The sequence below is a fragment of the Manis javanica genome, chromosome 16 (genome assembly GCF_040802235.1).
Source record: "Manis javanica isolate MJ-LG chromosome 16, MJ_LKY, whole genome shotgun sequence".
NCBI classification, from domain to species: domain Eukaryota; kingdom Metazoa; phylum Chordata; class Mammalia; order Pholidota; family Manidae; genus Manis; species Manis javanica.
Genome location: NC_133171.1, coordinates 35,123,725 through 35,140,596, shown reverse-complemented (window position 1 = coordinate 35,140,596; position 16,872 = coordinate 35,123,725). Strand labels below are relative to the sequence as shown.

At 37.9% G+C, this 16,872-nt stretch overlaps 1 protein-coding gene across 3 annotated transcripts in view; it reads right to left on the bottom strand.

Moving 5' to 3' along the window:
* Window positions 1-6,159: 6,159 nt before the first annotated feature.
* COL21A1 (collagen type XXI alpha 1 chain) overlaps window positions 6,160-16,872 on the bottom strand; it is a 172,464-nt gene continuing 161,751 nt past the window's right edge. For 2 of the 3 annotated variants that reach the window (XM_073225228.1, XM_073225227.1), the window contains 7 exons: window positions 14,334-14,378; window positions 11,462-11,494; window positions 10,722-10,868; window positions 10,578-10,632; window positions 9,898-10,098; window positions 9,040-9,117; window positions 6,160-7,399 (listed from right to left, as the gene is read on the bottom strand). In XM_073225228.1, coding sequence (XP_073081329.1) covers window positions 7,212-7,399; window positions 9,040-9,117; window positions 9,898-10,098; window positions 10,578-10,632; window positions 10,722-10,868; window positions 11,462-11,494; window positions 14,334-14,378 — 747 coding nt within the window. In that variant the 3' untranslated portion in view covers window positions 6,160-7,211. The remainder of the gene's footprint in view (window positions 7,400-9,039; window positions 9,118-9,897; window positions 10,099-10,577; window positions 10,633-10,721; window positions 10,869-11,461; window positions 11,495-14,333; window positions 14,379-16,872) is intronic. The other variant, XM_073225229.1, reaches the window with a different exon arrangement.

Below are 16,872 nucleotides of genomic sequence, written 5' to 3'. Positions count from 1 at the left end.
CATACAGTTAATTCCAGGATTAATAAAGGTATTAAAGTTTACAGAATTCAAGTCTGCTGCTGGAAAATCCCCAGGAGAAGTCACAGATGGAAAAAAGTTTCAAATCGATTTCTCCCTAAATCTAACCCACATGCACAGATCCTCACTTTCTTGTTCCCTCTCCCTTATTCTTACCACTTCAGCCTAAGGCAAGGAAAAATAAAATCACATTTAAATTAGATTTTTAATTCCTCTAGGCAATAATTAACAATTGCTGGGATTTGGCTCTAAAAAACTTCCATTTACCATTTCTGGTTAAAGGGCTTTTTCCTCTGGAAGGTGTTTCCTCCTAGACTGTCAGCTGACTGCAGATGACCTGGGGACACTGGAGTATATCTTTTTATCTAATCAGCTGATTTGGCTTATTAAGCATTTCCAGACAAGATGACACCCATGTCATAGACTTTCAAACAGTTTACTTTACCTTAGCATCCACGCATTTTATTTTGGGAGGCAAATTGATGCTCAAGAGACAGAGTTGTTCATGCAATTTTTTTAACACAGGTACACTGTGGAGATTCTACAAGCCAACCGCATACAGAGTAATATCTCTTCAGAAGCCAATGAACAAATAACATACTGGAAAACCATGACAGATGAATCACACTATTGTTCCATGCAAAGAGAGATGAAAGGAATCAAGTCCAAATTTAGTTGAGGTGGACCTTTGTATGAGTTGCTGTGCAGCCGCATCTGCGGAGGTCTCTCCCTGAGCAGTAGATGAAACCTCAACCTCTCTGGGGGAAGATTCTTGACTCTGATCAGGAAAAAACGCACTATCAGGTCAAACAAGTGCCAGCAAGAAAGGAACTTATTAAAGCAAGAGCAGTTGTGAATAGTAGCAGCCATGCAAAGAGCAAAGACACCCCGGGAGGTGGAGGTGAGCAAGCTCAGTCTTTATCGTGAAAAAGAGTTCAGAAATGAAGCGCAATAGGTTTCTGCAGCAAGTTTATTTGATAAGACGGTATACACTCAGAAGGCAGTGTATGCAACCTCAGAGAGGAGGTGCACCTAAGGGTTTAGGGTCTGGGGTTTTACAGGGACTTTTGGATAAGAGTCTGCCTCAGGCGTGATGTATACAGGTGATTAATAATTCCTTTGAAGTTTTGTTTTAAGAATATGTTGATCCATATCTTCACATTCTTTACCCAGGTAGGTGTGTTTTCACTTTGGAGGTCTTCTCTCATCCTAGTTACTTAGTTACTTAATTGATTAAGGGACTGGCAGAAGAAGAACAGCATATAGAGTAAAGAATAAGCTGGTCCTTTTTCACAGGTTAAGTAGATTTTACAAGTCTGACCCTTGTCCCATTTCCCTGCTCCATCTCACTGACACGATTTACTTCATTCTTATATCAAAACAAGTTCTAAAATATATATTTTCAACAAGTGGATTTGAAATTGCATCAAATCAATACACGACCCCATGTCATAAAAATGAAGCTTACCCATCATATTCTTACTGTGCAGGGGATAAATGCCAGTGCATTTATACCATCAGGTGTTCCTTATGAATCTCAGCATTAGTAAAATAATATTCTCTTGAATCCATAGGCATCAGAGAGAAAGAAAAACAGATACATCTCACTGTTGATATCAGTAAAAGACTGGTGTGAATAAGACCTGAGCGGGGAGGACTCTGATCTCTATCTGGGCTAGCATCAGGAGTCAGGCTGGCAGCAAATGAAGCCTTTCTGTTCACACTCCAGTTCTCACTCTGAACCTGCCAAGACTTTCAGGAGAGGCCTCTAGAAGGTGCAGCCCTGAGCCTAGCCAGCAAACTCATCCCATGTGCACCAGGTGGAAGCCAGAGGAGTTCAGTTTATACCTCATCTCACACTGTAACAGTAGCCCTGACCTTCCTGGAGTCAGAGGATGCTGGGGGTACATACGGGAAGCTACCCATGAGTTAAGCAGAACTAATAAATTGTTGGTATAAGGGGAAACGACAGGCCTCACCAAGATGTATCATTTTAGCATATGGATTATTCTGAGCAGAAAACAATCAAGGCTCAAAAGACTCAGAAAGAAACTTTGACCTTCCCCCTAATTGCATAAAAGGATGTAGATAAAGGACCTGCTCCTGGAAGAGAACTATCACCAAACATAAGCACATATAGCAGAAAAGGAGGAATTTAGCCAAATCTTGTTTATTAAAATTTTACTCTATGAGCCACTGTTTCTGTGTGGCCCAGCAAATATTTGTTTACCCAACATTTACTCTTTCATATTCCTTTGAATTGCTTCTTTTCCTTTGAAGTCCCAGACCCCTACTCCCTTCTTCCTAGTTCAGAATGACATACATGCCTCATTTTCCCTTTCTTTGGAATCTTATGAGTCTGTGGATGCTTCATGTGGATGTAATTTAGCTTTGATTTTTCTCTTGTTACGCTGTCTCATGTCAATTTGATTCTTAGACCAACTAGAAGAACCTTAAAGGTAAGAGGAAAACTCTTCCTCCCCAGTAACAATAGTCTCTTACTTCCCTACGCCCTCTGCCTCTGCCTTGCCCTTATCTCCCTCTTTATCCTCAGTGCCACTGTAATGGCATTTAATGAGCCGCTCCACTTCCAGTTTTGCCTCGTTTCATCTATTCACACTGCAGCCAGAGTGATCTCTCTGCAGTGTAAATCTATTCATGCTATTTCCTCCTTAAAATCCTATAATATTCCTTGAAAGCTTCCCTTTCCTTCTCCATCCCTCTTCCCCCTCCCACTATCTCTACTCTTATCTTTTGCCACCTTCTACCACCAGCTTTGCAAAACCTAAAATACACAATAAATTCCACTTTCTCTGAACTGTGTTCTCCGACTCCAGGCCTTGGTACAGCTATTTCCTCTGCCTGGAAGACAAAGCAATTACACCAAATCTCTGGTGGAGCCCAAGCCAGGGAATTTTTTTAAAAGCTCCCTAGGTGATCTAATGTATAGCCAGGGTTGTAAAACACAGTAACTTAAACCTTTTGTTTTACAGATAAGAAAACAAATTCAGGAAAAGTATCAGATTCATCCAAAGTCACATGTATAGGACTCTCTTTGCTTTTTGTTGTCAAAATTATTTTAAAATTCACTCTGTGAGAACTATAGACAACTTTTCAAGTTGGAGTTTTTAAACAGTATTTTGAAATGGCAACTGAACTGAAGACAGTGGGAAAACACTTTCTCAGTTCCTCATTCAGAATGATACTCCCGTCAGCAATTCCAAATGGTTATTTTCATCTAAGATATCAGTATGGGACTTTTGAAATTATTTGTTCAATATCCTCTGTGAAAATCTATAGTGGGGAAGGCAGAACCCAGAAATAATTTAGTGAGTAGGAACAGTTCCTTACTACAGATGTTATTTGGGGGCAAAATAATATTTTTCTATATATCTTTTAAGACAGTTTTGTTAAGATCTACCAGAGAAACATTTGCAGCTCATTTTAACTAAAGTATGGGCTTATTTCAGTCTTTTCCCTCAAAATTATAGATTTCTAATTTGGGTTTCCCTATGCATTCCCTATCATGCCCCACCTCCTCGAAGATCACGCTCTCAATGCTTTCACCTCAGAGCTGCTGATCTTTTGTGTTGACATTTCACACAGTGCACTGTATGTACTAGGTTATAGGACTTTTCACTGTAAACTCTACATAATGATAAGGACAGCTTTCTGCAACGCCCAGGCATAACAGAGCTAAGGTACCAGCCCGCAGTCAGCTCTGTAACTGAGGCATTCCAGGAGTGAGCTTCGAACCTCTCCTTTGACAATAAAGTTTCAATACGGAGAAATAATCAAATCTCCTAGTTGGAGCTGTTTCATTGGATAAACTGAATCTTACAAAGGTAAAGCAGATAGACAGGCAAAACATCAAAATATAAATGGCTTCATTAGTTTATGTCTATAACTTAGGAAAGTGTTGATTTTTCTTCTCTGAAACAATTTCTAAGGACATACATCTAACCATACTTAAAAAATTGAGAACATGTTTAGGTTAAATGTATATAGTGATAGTTTATATGACTAGTATAATGAGAAAAGGTTGTCATTTGTTTCTTCGTGTGTGTGTATATATGTACACACACACACACACACACACACACACACACACACACACACACACACACACACACACACACACACACACACACACACACACACACACACACACGTATTTTGCTGCCCTCTACTGGAGATTAATGAATCATGTGCAACCCCATCTCAATTGCAGACCTCTTCATCATGGAAATGAGATAATTAGCTGATAAAGTTCAAAGAAACAAGATTATATACAATTAAAAAAAACACAGATAATAAAATAGAGATGAAATACCCCGAGAGTATAAACTGTTTGTTGATTCTTTTCCCTAAATTGTTCTTACTATACATTTTAGACCAAGATGATCAAAATCTAGCAAAGTCAGCCTTTACTGAGAATTATTTTTACCTTTACGACTGAGAGTTTCACTCTGAATGTCAGTGGAGCAGATTAACTTTATCAGTAATTAGTCATAAAATGTCCTGAATACGTTTTTTAAATGTTTCATCTCAGGATATGCTAATCCCACCTTTTTCTGTGCGGCACTGGTAAATTATCTGACTCCATAGATTAATCTTTTTGTTTCATCTCATTTACTCTTCACAATCCTAGTCCTTACAATGAGGTAAGAACTATTAATAGTCCCCATTCAACATATGTAGAAATTTAGGCACAAAGAGGTAAATAAAGTTTCTGAATTCATACAAGAAAAAGAAAGTGGGGATTTGAACCAAGGCAACCTCAGGACAGAGGCCACACTAAAGGCCTTCCATGTAACATGGCGCTAATGCGTCACTAGGCAACTTGTAGGACAAAATTGTTCACCTTTTCATTCTCAAAAGTCAACATTTTAGAGATTCATCTCGAATTGTCCAAGGCAAAAATGTTAGGAATAACATATGCCATGATAAACTAAAGAAACATTTCATCTTGAGATGCTAATTTTAAAAGCAGGAGGCTGAAAGTGAAGATGTTTTTTCATTTCAGAGGTTTTGTTGTTCTCAGAATGCTCTGTGATTTTTCTAATCCCCAACCTTTGCTCATTTTCATTGTCTTGACATGACTTGGTTATGCCAATGGTTTGTAGCCTTTCAAATTTCAGTTTATAATCTTTGTTTCAGGGAAGTTTCCCTACTCTTATCTGCCTTACAGCTCAGGCTGCCATAAGAAAATTCCATAGAAGGGGTAACTTAAACAACAGAAATTAATTTTCTCACCATTCTCAAGGCCAAAAGTCCAAGATCAGGGTGGGCTACCTTCCTGGCTTGTTGACAATCTCCGTATCTTTATGCCATCACAGGCCTTTCCTACATGCATGAGGGGAGAGAGAGAGAGAGAATTTCCCTCTTCCTTTTCTTATAAAGCCACCAATCTATCCTTATGACCTCATTAAACCTTAATTACCACCTAAAAGCCCTGTCTCCAAATACACGCACATAGGGGGTAGGGCTTCAACAGACCAGTCTGGGCGGGACACAATTGAATCCATAGCATCATCCTATACATTTCTATAGCACTTTCTCCCTTCTGAGAATGGATGTATTGGACTCACCTGCTCATTAGACGTGAGTTCCTTCAAGTCAGACAATGTGACTATAGAGCCATTGCATCCCCGGCACAGTATCTGGCACTGCATGGTCACATAGGCAATGCTGGTTGAATGAATAAAGAAACAATACCAACTGCCCTGTTCTGCTCCTTTACCAGATTTCAACCACAAATGCCAAAATTACCAGGGATAGTAGGATGGTTAGGCCTTAGCAGATACCTGGGACTTTGCAGGAGACAGAACACCAAAACAAGCTTAATGCAAATTCAGCTAAGAAATATCATGCACTTTGCTCTCCCTGAAGGTCCTCATCAAAGTGATACAATGACACATCAGTGAGGCTCAGTTTTGTTCAACAGCCACTCCTTGGCCAGGAACTTATTTAGGTGAGTTAGCACACCTACTGAATATCTAAGTTCTCATTTCCTATGAACCAGTTATTTAAGAAGAGGATAAATAATTTAATAAATTACATCCATTAAATACATGACCATGTGATATGGATCATATACACAATAACCAGTTAATTAAGTATAAAAAAAAGACACTACAATCAGGCCTGTACAAAACTTTATTGCACTTTGAATAACAAGCACGTAACAAAATTTAGAGCATAAAGATGAAATATCTCAAATCATATTCCTTATAAAAGTGTTAAATACAGTACACAAAGACTTTGTAATATTTTAAAGTCTGCTAAAAAATATCAAAACTTAGTAGCATCTGTGGAGTTACCTTTCCACTAGAGCATTTATTCCCATTAGCTTTGTTACAGTGAAAGTTAACATACATGAACATACACATATAATAAGTGAGATGGAAAATGATGTCATGCAACAAACAAGGCAGTATGAAAAATAAAGTCTTTTTAGTATTTCTGAGCTTGCATTTCCTTTGAGCATATTGACCAGACACAATGAAACTTTTTTCTAAAATGTTTCTACCGTTACATAATTTTGACTGTTCCCAGTGTAATCTATTTGCTTTCTTAGCAATAATTATTAATCAAATGTGAGGATTTGCAAATGTAACAAGAAACACAATAATTTCATTCAGAGGTGATATTCGAAAGAGTGAACAACCAGCCATCCACTGTCCTTATCCAATAGTCACGGACACTGGAGCAAATGACTGGTCTCTGCCACTCGAGTATCAGCCATGATCTTATTTCCAATGACCAGATACATGTTTGGGGGAATGTAGAAGAACGTGCAATGAGATATGAAACATGAACTTCACACAGACATGAAATTAAACTCAAATACTCTGCTGCATGGAGGCTGGATGTGAAAGATTTCACAGTGACTGAAACTGACTAACAGGCAATGGTGGTTTTATATTCAACGTTGATTAAAATGAATTGACGTATAAGGAACCCTTGAGATTTAGTTAATGCTACCAATCTAAAGGCTCTGAATGACCGAGGAGCCTTTAAAATCAGTATATGTGACCTTTTATATATTTTTCCGTAAGGAAAAATAAAAAACACCGAGGTACTTTAGTTTCTTTTCAAAGGATTATTGCTGTTATCTTCCTGAGATGATAAGACTGTGAGACCGCAGGAGAAAAGCACCACGCCAGCACTGCTGAATGAGGCATCAGACACTAATAGTTCGGTCCTTTTCTAAATGGATCTCTCCCGACAATTACACTAAAACACAGGGATGGATCACAGATGCCAGGGGAGCCTGGCTGTCCTTGGATTCCAGGCTTTCCGTGATCTCCATCTTTGCCGGGGAGACCTGGGTCTCCTGGAGGACCTTCTTTGCTTATCCCCGGAGGGCCCTCTGGACCTAAGATGGGACATTAGCAATATGTGAACAGAGCAGTTTGGTTTCTGATGGTGGGTGATACAGCTGACTCTGTAAAACACTTAAACTGAAAAAAAAAGTGCTCTTGAAAATTTTATATATTTGCATTAATATCAAAAGAGGGGGTCTTCTCTTGCTAATTCACAGGCCTTGCAGTTTGAGAACTGATCCAAAAGCAATCGGTAATTTTTGCAAAATGAGGCTAAGTTATATTAATATAACATGCATGCTGCTGATTGAGACATTGAGCTAGTGTTCAAATATTTTAATTTGTAGTTACCAAAACTTATTTCTTTTTCTAACTATATCTTTTGCCAATATTATTATAAATAAGTGATATATCAGTAAGCTAAAACTGTAAAAAAGTCACATACATGCCATGTTCGTCGTAAAAATGACTATTCGTTAGACATATTTTTTAGTTTTCACATCTAAACACACTGTCATTATTGCAGTTTAATACTGATCAATACCCAAGGTGTTTTAGCACTAATTTGTTAATCATAGCCTAATTTGTTCAATTAGCACACTCAAAGATAGGAGAGTAACAGGATATTGGCATTTTAAAGTTGATGACTCAAAATAACAAAAATGAAATATTCAGGTTTGGGGGCGGAGCACAGTGTTTGGGGCACTTCCTACTGGTAACACTTTCTGCTTCCCCTATTACTACTGAACATTTAGTTAACATTTAGCTACAATTGTAGGTATAATTCTAAGTGTCTTACATAAACAGCATTAAATCATTTAATCCACCCAAAAGCTTCATGAAGTAATAACCTTTAAAATAATAATAATAGTACACATTCATGGAAAATGTAACTATGAGTGTGATGCATGGTTCAAAAGTACTGCATGTATTCACTCATTTAATCTTCTGGTAATGTCATGATGCAGATAACATCTTGTCAGCATTTTACAAACGAGGCGTAGCCAAGTTAAATGACAGCTCGCAGAGTTTGACTTAAGAGTCCTTTTCAGAACTGTTGGCTTCCCTGAGAATCATAACAATCAAATTATGATACACGCTAGATAAGCAGGGGTAACTAAAACCATTCAAAAACTATTTTAAGGATTGTGTTCTAAGGAAAAATGATAAGTAAAAGAGAATCCTGAAGGATTTATGAATGTAACATAGGAAAAGAATTCCAGTATAGTTGACCCTTGAACCAAGTAGGAACTAGGGGTGCTGACATCTCACACAACGAAAATCCACGTATAACTTCTGACTTCCTAAAAACTTAACTACTAATAACCTGCTGTTGACCAGAAGTCCTACCAGTACTGCCAACAGTTCACACACATTTTGTATGTTATATGTAACATATGGTGTAGTCTTACCAAAGAGGGAGAAAAAGTAAACTAGAGAAAAGAAAATGTTTTTTCAAATTGTTACAAATCCAAAAGGTTTTCTAATATATCTTTTGAAAAAGATCCCAATGTGAGTAGTTCAAACCCGTGTTATTTAAGGGTCAACTGTAGTTAAAGCTCATTGTGTTAAATGGGAATCACTCAAAAAAATGAAACAAACGTCTTCATTTCAAATCTTTTGACACAGATTTATGATGTTTTTCTCTGAGTAAAATGCGCGGCAATACGGATGAACATCTATCAGCTCTCACCTGGGGGACCAGGAGGACCTTGCTCTCCACGGTACCCGGGCCCCTGGCTCCCCTTTGCCCCATTTCTTCCTGGTAGGCCTGCAGAGGGTCAAAGATGGGAAAGCTTACTTTTCCTATAAAACAACTTCCTCCTGGATTGTTTCTTTCAAAGCTATTATTACACACGTTGAAAGAAAAAAAATCTCTTAAAAATAGCTTACCACCTTTTTGTAGCACAGAACAGAATTTTTGAAGCAAAAATTTATAAAATTATCAGTGATCTAGAAAGATTGAATGGGGATTAAATATTAAGAAAGGAGAGTAGTTTGGGATTATTAGCTTTTCCTGTTCATCATAGCTGTTCTTTTATTACTTTGATGAAACACCGAAATTGTTCATATACCATTAAATAAAAAGGGAAGAATTATCAACCAACGTTTCACATAAACATTCAAAGGCAAAGTTGTAGGCTATTAGGAAGTTTGGCCGCAAGACATAACTCTTCCTATAATAGAAAAAAATTCTTTTGAATAAGGTAACAGGAGTTACCAAAACCAAAATAAAGGAAATGGTATCTGTGATTTTCTACTGAAAGACCTTATACTCAGTAAAATTTTCTAAATGCATTGTCAACATTTTTTAATGTGTAATTTCATATGCTTCATAACTTTAATCTTTCTGTCTCTACTTTGGAATATTACTTCCAGAAACTAGAGTAACTGCTCTTTAACTCAGTTGACAAATTAAAGATTTAGGGATATAAAAATCTTTTGTCAACATAAAAACAAAGATGAACTCTTGCCGATTAAATCAATTTAGGGTATAAGTACCAAAAATACTTTTTTGTTGTTCATCTGCTTGTGCACACAAATTATTTACCTTTTAATCCTTTGACACCTGGGCGTCCGGGAGCACCCATTAATCCAGGAACACCATCTCTTCCTGGCAAACCAGGAAATCCTCGGGGACCTTCGGGGCCCATGGGACCAGGTGGCCCAGGAATTCCAGGGGAACCGTGTTGGGACTGGCAATGATCACAGTTTTGAATTCTTCCACTCTGAAGTAAGACTGGTAACTGGTCTTAAAAACAAAGAAAGCCCACACCCTTTGGATTAAATGGTGCATGGGCATTAGCTCCAATGGTTTGTAAAACTTTCCAGACCTTGGCCAATAATTTCACTTCTAGGAATTTAACTATAGAAATAGTCATTGCTCTGTATAATAACTTCACTGTAACAATTGCTTAAAATAGGGGGAAAAGTGAAATTGCTCCCCATAAAATAAATTGGTAAATTAAATTATAGACATCCATATTCATTGATTAAATGATCAGAATTATGTCAGGAAAAAAATTTACTGAATGGTGAAATAATAAATTTTGTATAAAAGATTACAAAAGGGTGCCTATATTTTATTTTTATAAAAATACCTAGAATAAAACAGAATTTATAAATGTCCTTCATTTTCTTATCTTCCTTACATCTTTTACAATTTTTCCCAAGTATTTGCATTACTTTTGTAATTAGAAAAATGTTATTAGAAATCTGTTTGAGACTTACCTCTTAATACATCAGTGCAAACTTGTCGAATAAACTGTTCTGAAAATTCTCTCCCCTGCATTAAATAATTAGGGGTTATAAGATGTACATATCGAGTAAAAAGACATGCAAATATGAAAACTATGAAAGAAGCAGAATACATACAGGTTTCCCGTCCAGTCCTGGCGGTCCCTGAGGCCCCGTTTCCCCAGGTGGCCCCTGAGGACCCACAGGCCCCATCAGCCCATCCACCCCAGATTCTCCTTTCGGTCCGATGGCACCTCTGACACCAGGATCTCCCTTTTCACCTCTCTAAAACCAAAAGGAATCTTCAAAATTTTTATTGAAATATTTCAGAAACTACAACTGCATCATAAAAGTCCTTAAGAATATGGATGAATACACACGCACATGGACACACACACAAGCTATATAGGAAACAACTGGGAAACACTGTTATTGATCACGAGGGAAGTTTCATATCATGTGAAACTATCGTTTATCCATTCATCCAGCCACCCATCCACTCAACCCGATAAATATCCACTCAATCTCCTGAGCATATTATATAGGCAGTATGTAGAGAGCCACAGATAGGAGGAACGCCACACAGTCTGTTCCCAAGGAGTTTAAATTCTAGAGAGACAAATACGAAAACATAACATTCTTCACTGCAAAATATGCAGAAAAATTTAGCTCTTAATCCAGAAGAAGAACCAATAATACAGGCAAATACACAACATTTCATACCTAATTCCATGAATATATATTCTGAAAATCACTATTCAAGACTACTGATGAACATGGAAGACATTTTCTGTGTCTGATGTCAATAGCTAGATTTACACAGTATTTGAAATCCAAACAATAAAGACCAAACAGAGCAGCACAATACATAAACATACCTCTCCTGGTGCACCATGATGGCCTTGAATTCCCTTTGAAATTAATAAAAAAAAAAAGATGATAAATGTGCAAGCTGTAGTCCTAGTATTGTGGTATGCACCTTTTATCATATACTTAACCAAACTTTAATTTTTGGTTCAGAAAATAATTGATAGAATTAGTGATAAAATTACATATATAAAAGGTCTTTTTTGTCTTTTAAAGGAAATGAATGACTAGGCAATATGCTAATTTGATGATTTAAAAATTCTAATTTAGATGACTTTCATTCTTAGATATTAATGTTTTTACATGTTACAGGTCATATATGTAGGTTAGAATGGGATTCTACCTGAATTCTCTTTAAATTCAATCCTGAATTTTTAAACTATTACAATTTTAATGAAAATTAAAACTCAAATCAGTTAAGGTATGTTTATTCTTTTACTTTGTGATAAAATGAATATTCTGTTTTTCCAAGTTTGTGTTCTTAAAATTAAATTTTGATTATTATTGACACAAAATGAGCTAATGTAAATTACCATTAAAAATGATTAACAGAGCACTTTTAATACTCATTCGTCCTACGCCTAAACCACTCACTGCTGGGAACCAGATTAGAGAAGCAATGTGAGGTACAATGTGGTATTTTCCCCCAGTGATACAAACCCTGAGGAATCCATGCATGTAACTTACTCATTATAATCACTGGTTACCTCTGGAAGACTATTAAATTATTTCCCACCCATGTCTTCCACATATTCATTCCAATGGCATATTATAGGTGATAAGAACTTTCAGGAAAGACATTAAATTTTCCATTTTTGAAATTCATTGTACACTCAGGCTCTAAAATCACCCAATACCAGCTCAGGAAAAATTGGTCTGGCTTTCATACACAGAGGTAGGATTTCATTATTCAACTTGAACATTAAAAATTCATGTCCGGCAATTCATATAAAATTTAGTGTATAACATTTCACAAAATAATTTTGAGTTTAAATATTTGATTTATTTCTAGGTTCCATAAACATGGACATAAAAATTAGACAAAAGGAAAGAAAAAAAATCAATGCATGGTAAAGAAAGATAGATTCTCAAATTAAAATGTGAACATAAAACCCCTAACTCAGTTTTCATGTAAAAACTGATCAGTGAGTAAAACACTCTCTGTAAGGCCATTCTTTAAATATTGAGGTTTCTGAAGACATGCTGGGGGGTTCCCTACCAGACATAATCCTATAACTAGAGCCAGTGCAACAGGAAAGGTGAAATAGGAACTTCTCAGGACTAGAATTACTGGAGCTGAAACTGAAAACAGCTATCATCTGAATATACGCTAAGATGATCTCCTGAGAACAACAATCAGGTAGACGTAACACACGTGCAGCACTTGGTAGGACAACAGATGACTAAGACTTTGTTTACTTGAAGAGCGTGGGATGACCATACCCCTAATAAGCTCAGCTTCTGGTGGTTGGAGATGCTGTTTCCAACAAGTCTAACCCAGATCCTGCCTTGGGGCAGGGAGAAGACTTGACTGTTCCTTGAGAATGGAGTAAGAACGAGTTATGGGAACCCTGGAAAGAGCGCCCTGTGTAAGCCAGTGAGCCAGCTAGGCTGTGAGCTCAAATCCCAAAGGAAACCTCTTTCTTCTCAGAGTAGTATTATTAGTAACAGTTTTTGGTGAAAGGCTTGGGTTAAGGAGGTTGGACGGATGAAGGGGTGAAGGTGGAGGGAGATGGTGGAGAAAGCTGTTTCCAGATATTGTGTGACAATGGGAATCTGAGGGGGTTGGTGCTGCCAGGGTGGGAATTGGGGCAGCGAAGGGTGTGTCATCAAGTGGGTTTGCAGCAGCGCTAAATTAAAAGACATGCTTTGATTGGACGTAACTGTACACATGCAAACTCAGTCCATTTCCCCTCTCAGTTAGTTCTGTTCTCGTCAGCTTCTAAACCCTCAACTCTTCTTAATATCTAGAGCTCACCTTCCACCTTACATCACAGACAACCTTTCAGCCATCTGTTTCCAAACACTCTCCTCTGGGACCTCTCAGATTTCTGCAGGTGAGCTAAGGGACACAGACACCCTGTCCTTGAGGACATCATTACACAGTTTTATCCCTGTATCTCCAGAACTGGTGTAATTCCTGAATCCTTCTCTCACCCACACTCAAGAGATTGAACTCCTGGGAGGACTCACTTGTACAGCTTGCCTTTCTGGTGTAGGCCAAGTTGGAAGTGAGTTCAAGTGCAGCCGGTGTGACAGCAAACATGCTATGTAAGTAAGTCTTCACTTTAATGCTCTTCTTTTTTGGTCCCGTTTGGCTCTGACTGACCTTACGTGCCACGTGGCACTCTCACTGCAACCCTGCTTAATGAGGGGAGCTAAGGCGGGAAGGAGCAAAAGAAGCGTATTGTGCATCAGCTCCACGACACGGCACCTCAAGAGGGCATTTTAGTGAGTCTCTAGCACAGCAAATTCTCTCTCTGAACAAACTAGAGGGAAACAAGTGCATTCCTCCACTCCATACGTCCTCAGCTGCTCACATCCAAGACGCAAATCAAGACTAAACAGGAGATGCTGCAACTCTAAGGCTGCCTCTGGCAAATAACTAAGAAATGGGTGGACCTACCTACCTTCAGTCATTCACTTGCCAGATAAAAGCACGGAAAAGCAAGTTCATAGCCACCAACAGTGTCAGCAGGGGAAAATAAAAGTATAATGCAACCCGTTACCACCACTACTGCCTAACATTTTCATCCTTGCATGCTTAGAATGCACATGATGTCGGCCCTTTTTTCCGCCCATTTTTATTTCTAAGTAACCGTCTCTCAGCATTGTCCAGTCATGTAATTCATTATTTCATTTTCTATCAAAGAAAAAAGATACCTGTTGCCCTGGAATCCCTTGTCTTCCATTTTCTCCCTTTTGACCCTTTAAAATGTAATAAACAGTATTAATTTGTTTGCATACCTGTGATGGCATCACATGCACAATACAAACTCCACATTATCCTGCAGTCTAGGGAAAAAAAGTCACAAAAGCAGTGATGCAAATATGTAAAATGATGTTAGAGATGTGGAAGTTAGTCTCTCAGAGAATAAAAGAAGAGGAGAATCAATTTAATCTTATAGTTAAAATGGATAGAGACAAGGAACAAACTACTGACTTTTGGGGAACATGTAAATAATTTTAGATAGTTGATGATATTGTGCTGACTCCACATGAACATGAAAATAATTTAAAAAGTCAATGACCATAGACAAAAAATATTTTTTTAATGTCAATGACATAATTATGTTCAGTGTTGACTATATGCATGTGAGGAAATGGAGACCTCTTTATTTATTTTTATACTGCCTTGATCATAATTTTTTTAAATTAAGGTATCATTGATATACAATCTTATAAAGGTTTCACACGAGCAACATTGTGGTTTCAACATTCACCCGTGTTATCAAGTCCTCCCCACCCACTGCAGTCACTGTCTGTCAGCGTAGTAAGATGCTGTAGAGTCACTACTTGTCTTCTCTGTGCTATACTGCCTTCCCTGTGACCTGCCTATATTTTGTGTGCCAATCATAATGCCCCACAATCCCCTTCTCCCTCCCTCCGCTCCACCCTCCCCCATCCCTTTCCTTTGGTAATTGCTAGTCCCTTCTGGGAGTCTGTGGCTGTTTTGTTCCCTCTGTTTTGCTTTGTTGTTATACTCCACAAATGAGCAAAATCATTTGATATTTGTCTTTCTCCTCCTGGTTATTTCATTGAGTGTAATACCCTCTAGCTCTATCCATGTTATTGCAAATGGCAGGATTTGTTTTCTTTTTATAGCTGAATAACATAAAAGGAGACCTCTCTAAACAAATTTTCAAAAATTAAAAATAAACTATAAAATGGAACACTAGTCAGCCACAAAAAAGAACAGAATCTTGCCATTTGTAACAACATGGGTAGACCCTGAGGGCATTATACTAAGTGAAATAAGTCAGACAGAGAAAGACAAATGCCATATGATTTTACTTACATGTGGGATCTAAAACGAAGAGGCATACCAAACCAAACCAAAGACAAAAACACAGAAAAAACAAGCTCACAGACACAGAGAACAGACTGGTGGTTGTTGCCAGAGAAAAGTAAATGAGGTACAGGTGAAATGGGTAAAGGGAGTCAAAAGCTACAACTTCCAGTTATAAAATAAGTAAGTCATGGGGATGTAATGTACATCATGGTGACAATAGTTAAGAATATTGTGCTGTATATTTAAAAGTTGCTAAGAGCAATTCTTAAAAGTTCCTATCACAAGAAAAAGAGAATTTTGTAACTACATATGGTAATGGGTGATAATTATACTTTTTGTGATCATATCACAGTGTATTTCAAACATTGAATAATGTTGTACAACTCAAAGTATATATTGTTATATGCTAATTATATCTTAATTCAAAAACACTATAAAATGTGTTTTTGAATGAAGATCATTAAATCAAGACACATAAAAACAGAAAAAATTAATCAAGATTTAAACGCACTTGCCCATTCAATAAATACTTTTGGATGTCTATCATATATAAGATATTCTGCCTGACCCTGAACACTACTTCATCCCTATGTTGGTCAAGATAATCAGCAGTTTCTAGGAAAATATATAGCTAGATAGTATAATCAATGAGACACCTAGTGACTAAAAATTTAAATCACATTTGCATAGTGATTTATTTGTTTAGTTTTTTTAGTGAATTCCCAGTATTTATTGAGTGACACCTATTGGCTGGCCCTTAGGGACATCAAAACAAAGATATCATTGTCACCTTTAAGTTCCTTACTGTGTGGTGAGAAAGATAAGCAACTAAATCAAGAATGATGAAAATGTACAATTCAACGTCTGGGCTGGATACTACTGGAACATAGGAAGGGGCATTTGACAGAGAAGGTAGGGAAAATAATTCTGCCTTGATGAGTGAAAAGGTGGCCAACAGGAGAAAAGACAGGAGGGTGTGCGCAGGAGAACAGACACAGGGTGAAGGCAAGTGACTGCCTCTGGCTAAAGCAGCAGGGCAGGAGTGGCGTACAGTGGGCAGAATGGCAAGAGGTGAAACTCAAGATCCAGTCAGACCAGGAGGCACTTGACGGGACAGACTTTGTCGTGGAATGTATGTATGGGACACCATGGAAGGGTTCTCTGGGAGATGTGTGCTTAGTTACTGCATGCCGGAAAAGCATGGGGAAGAGAGTAGATGGGACTCAAGGAACAAGCAGGAAGGTACTGCGGTGACCTGGGGCCTCTGCCCGCAAATGACTAAGACAATGGGTACAGGGAGAAGGGGCCAAGTTGAAGAGACACTCAGGTGTGAAACTGCATGTGAATAAAGAGGAAGAGACTGAGTCCAAGGACGGCTTCCAAGATGTCTTCTCCTGAGGTGATTTTGTG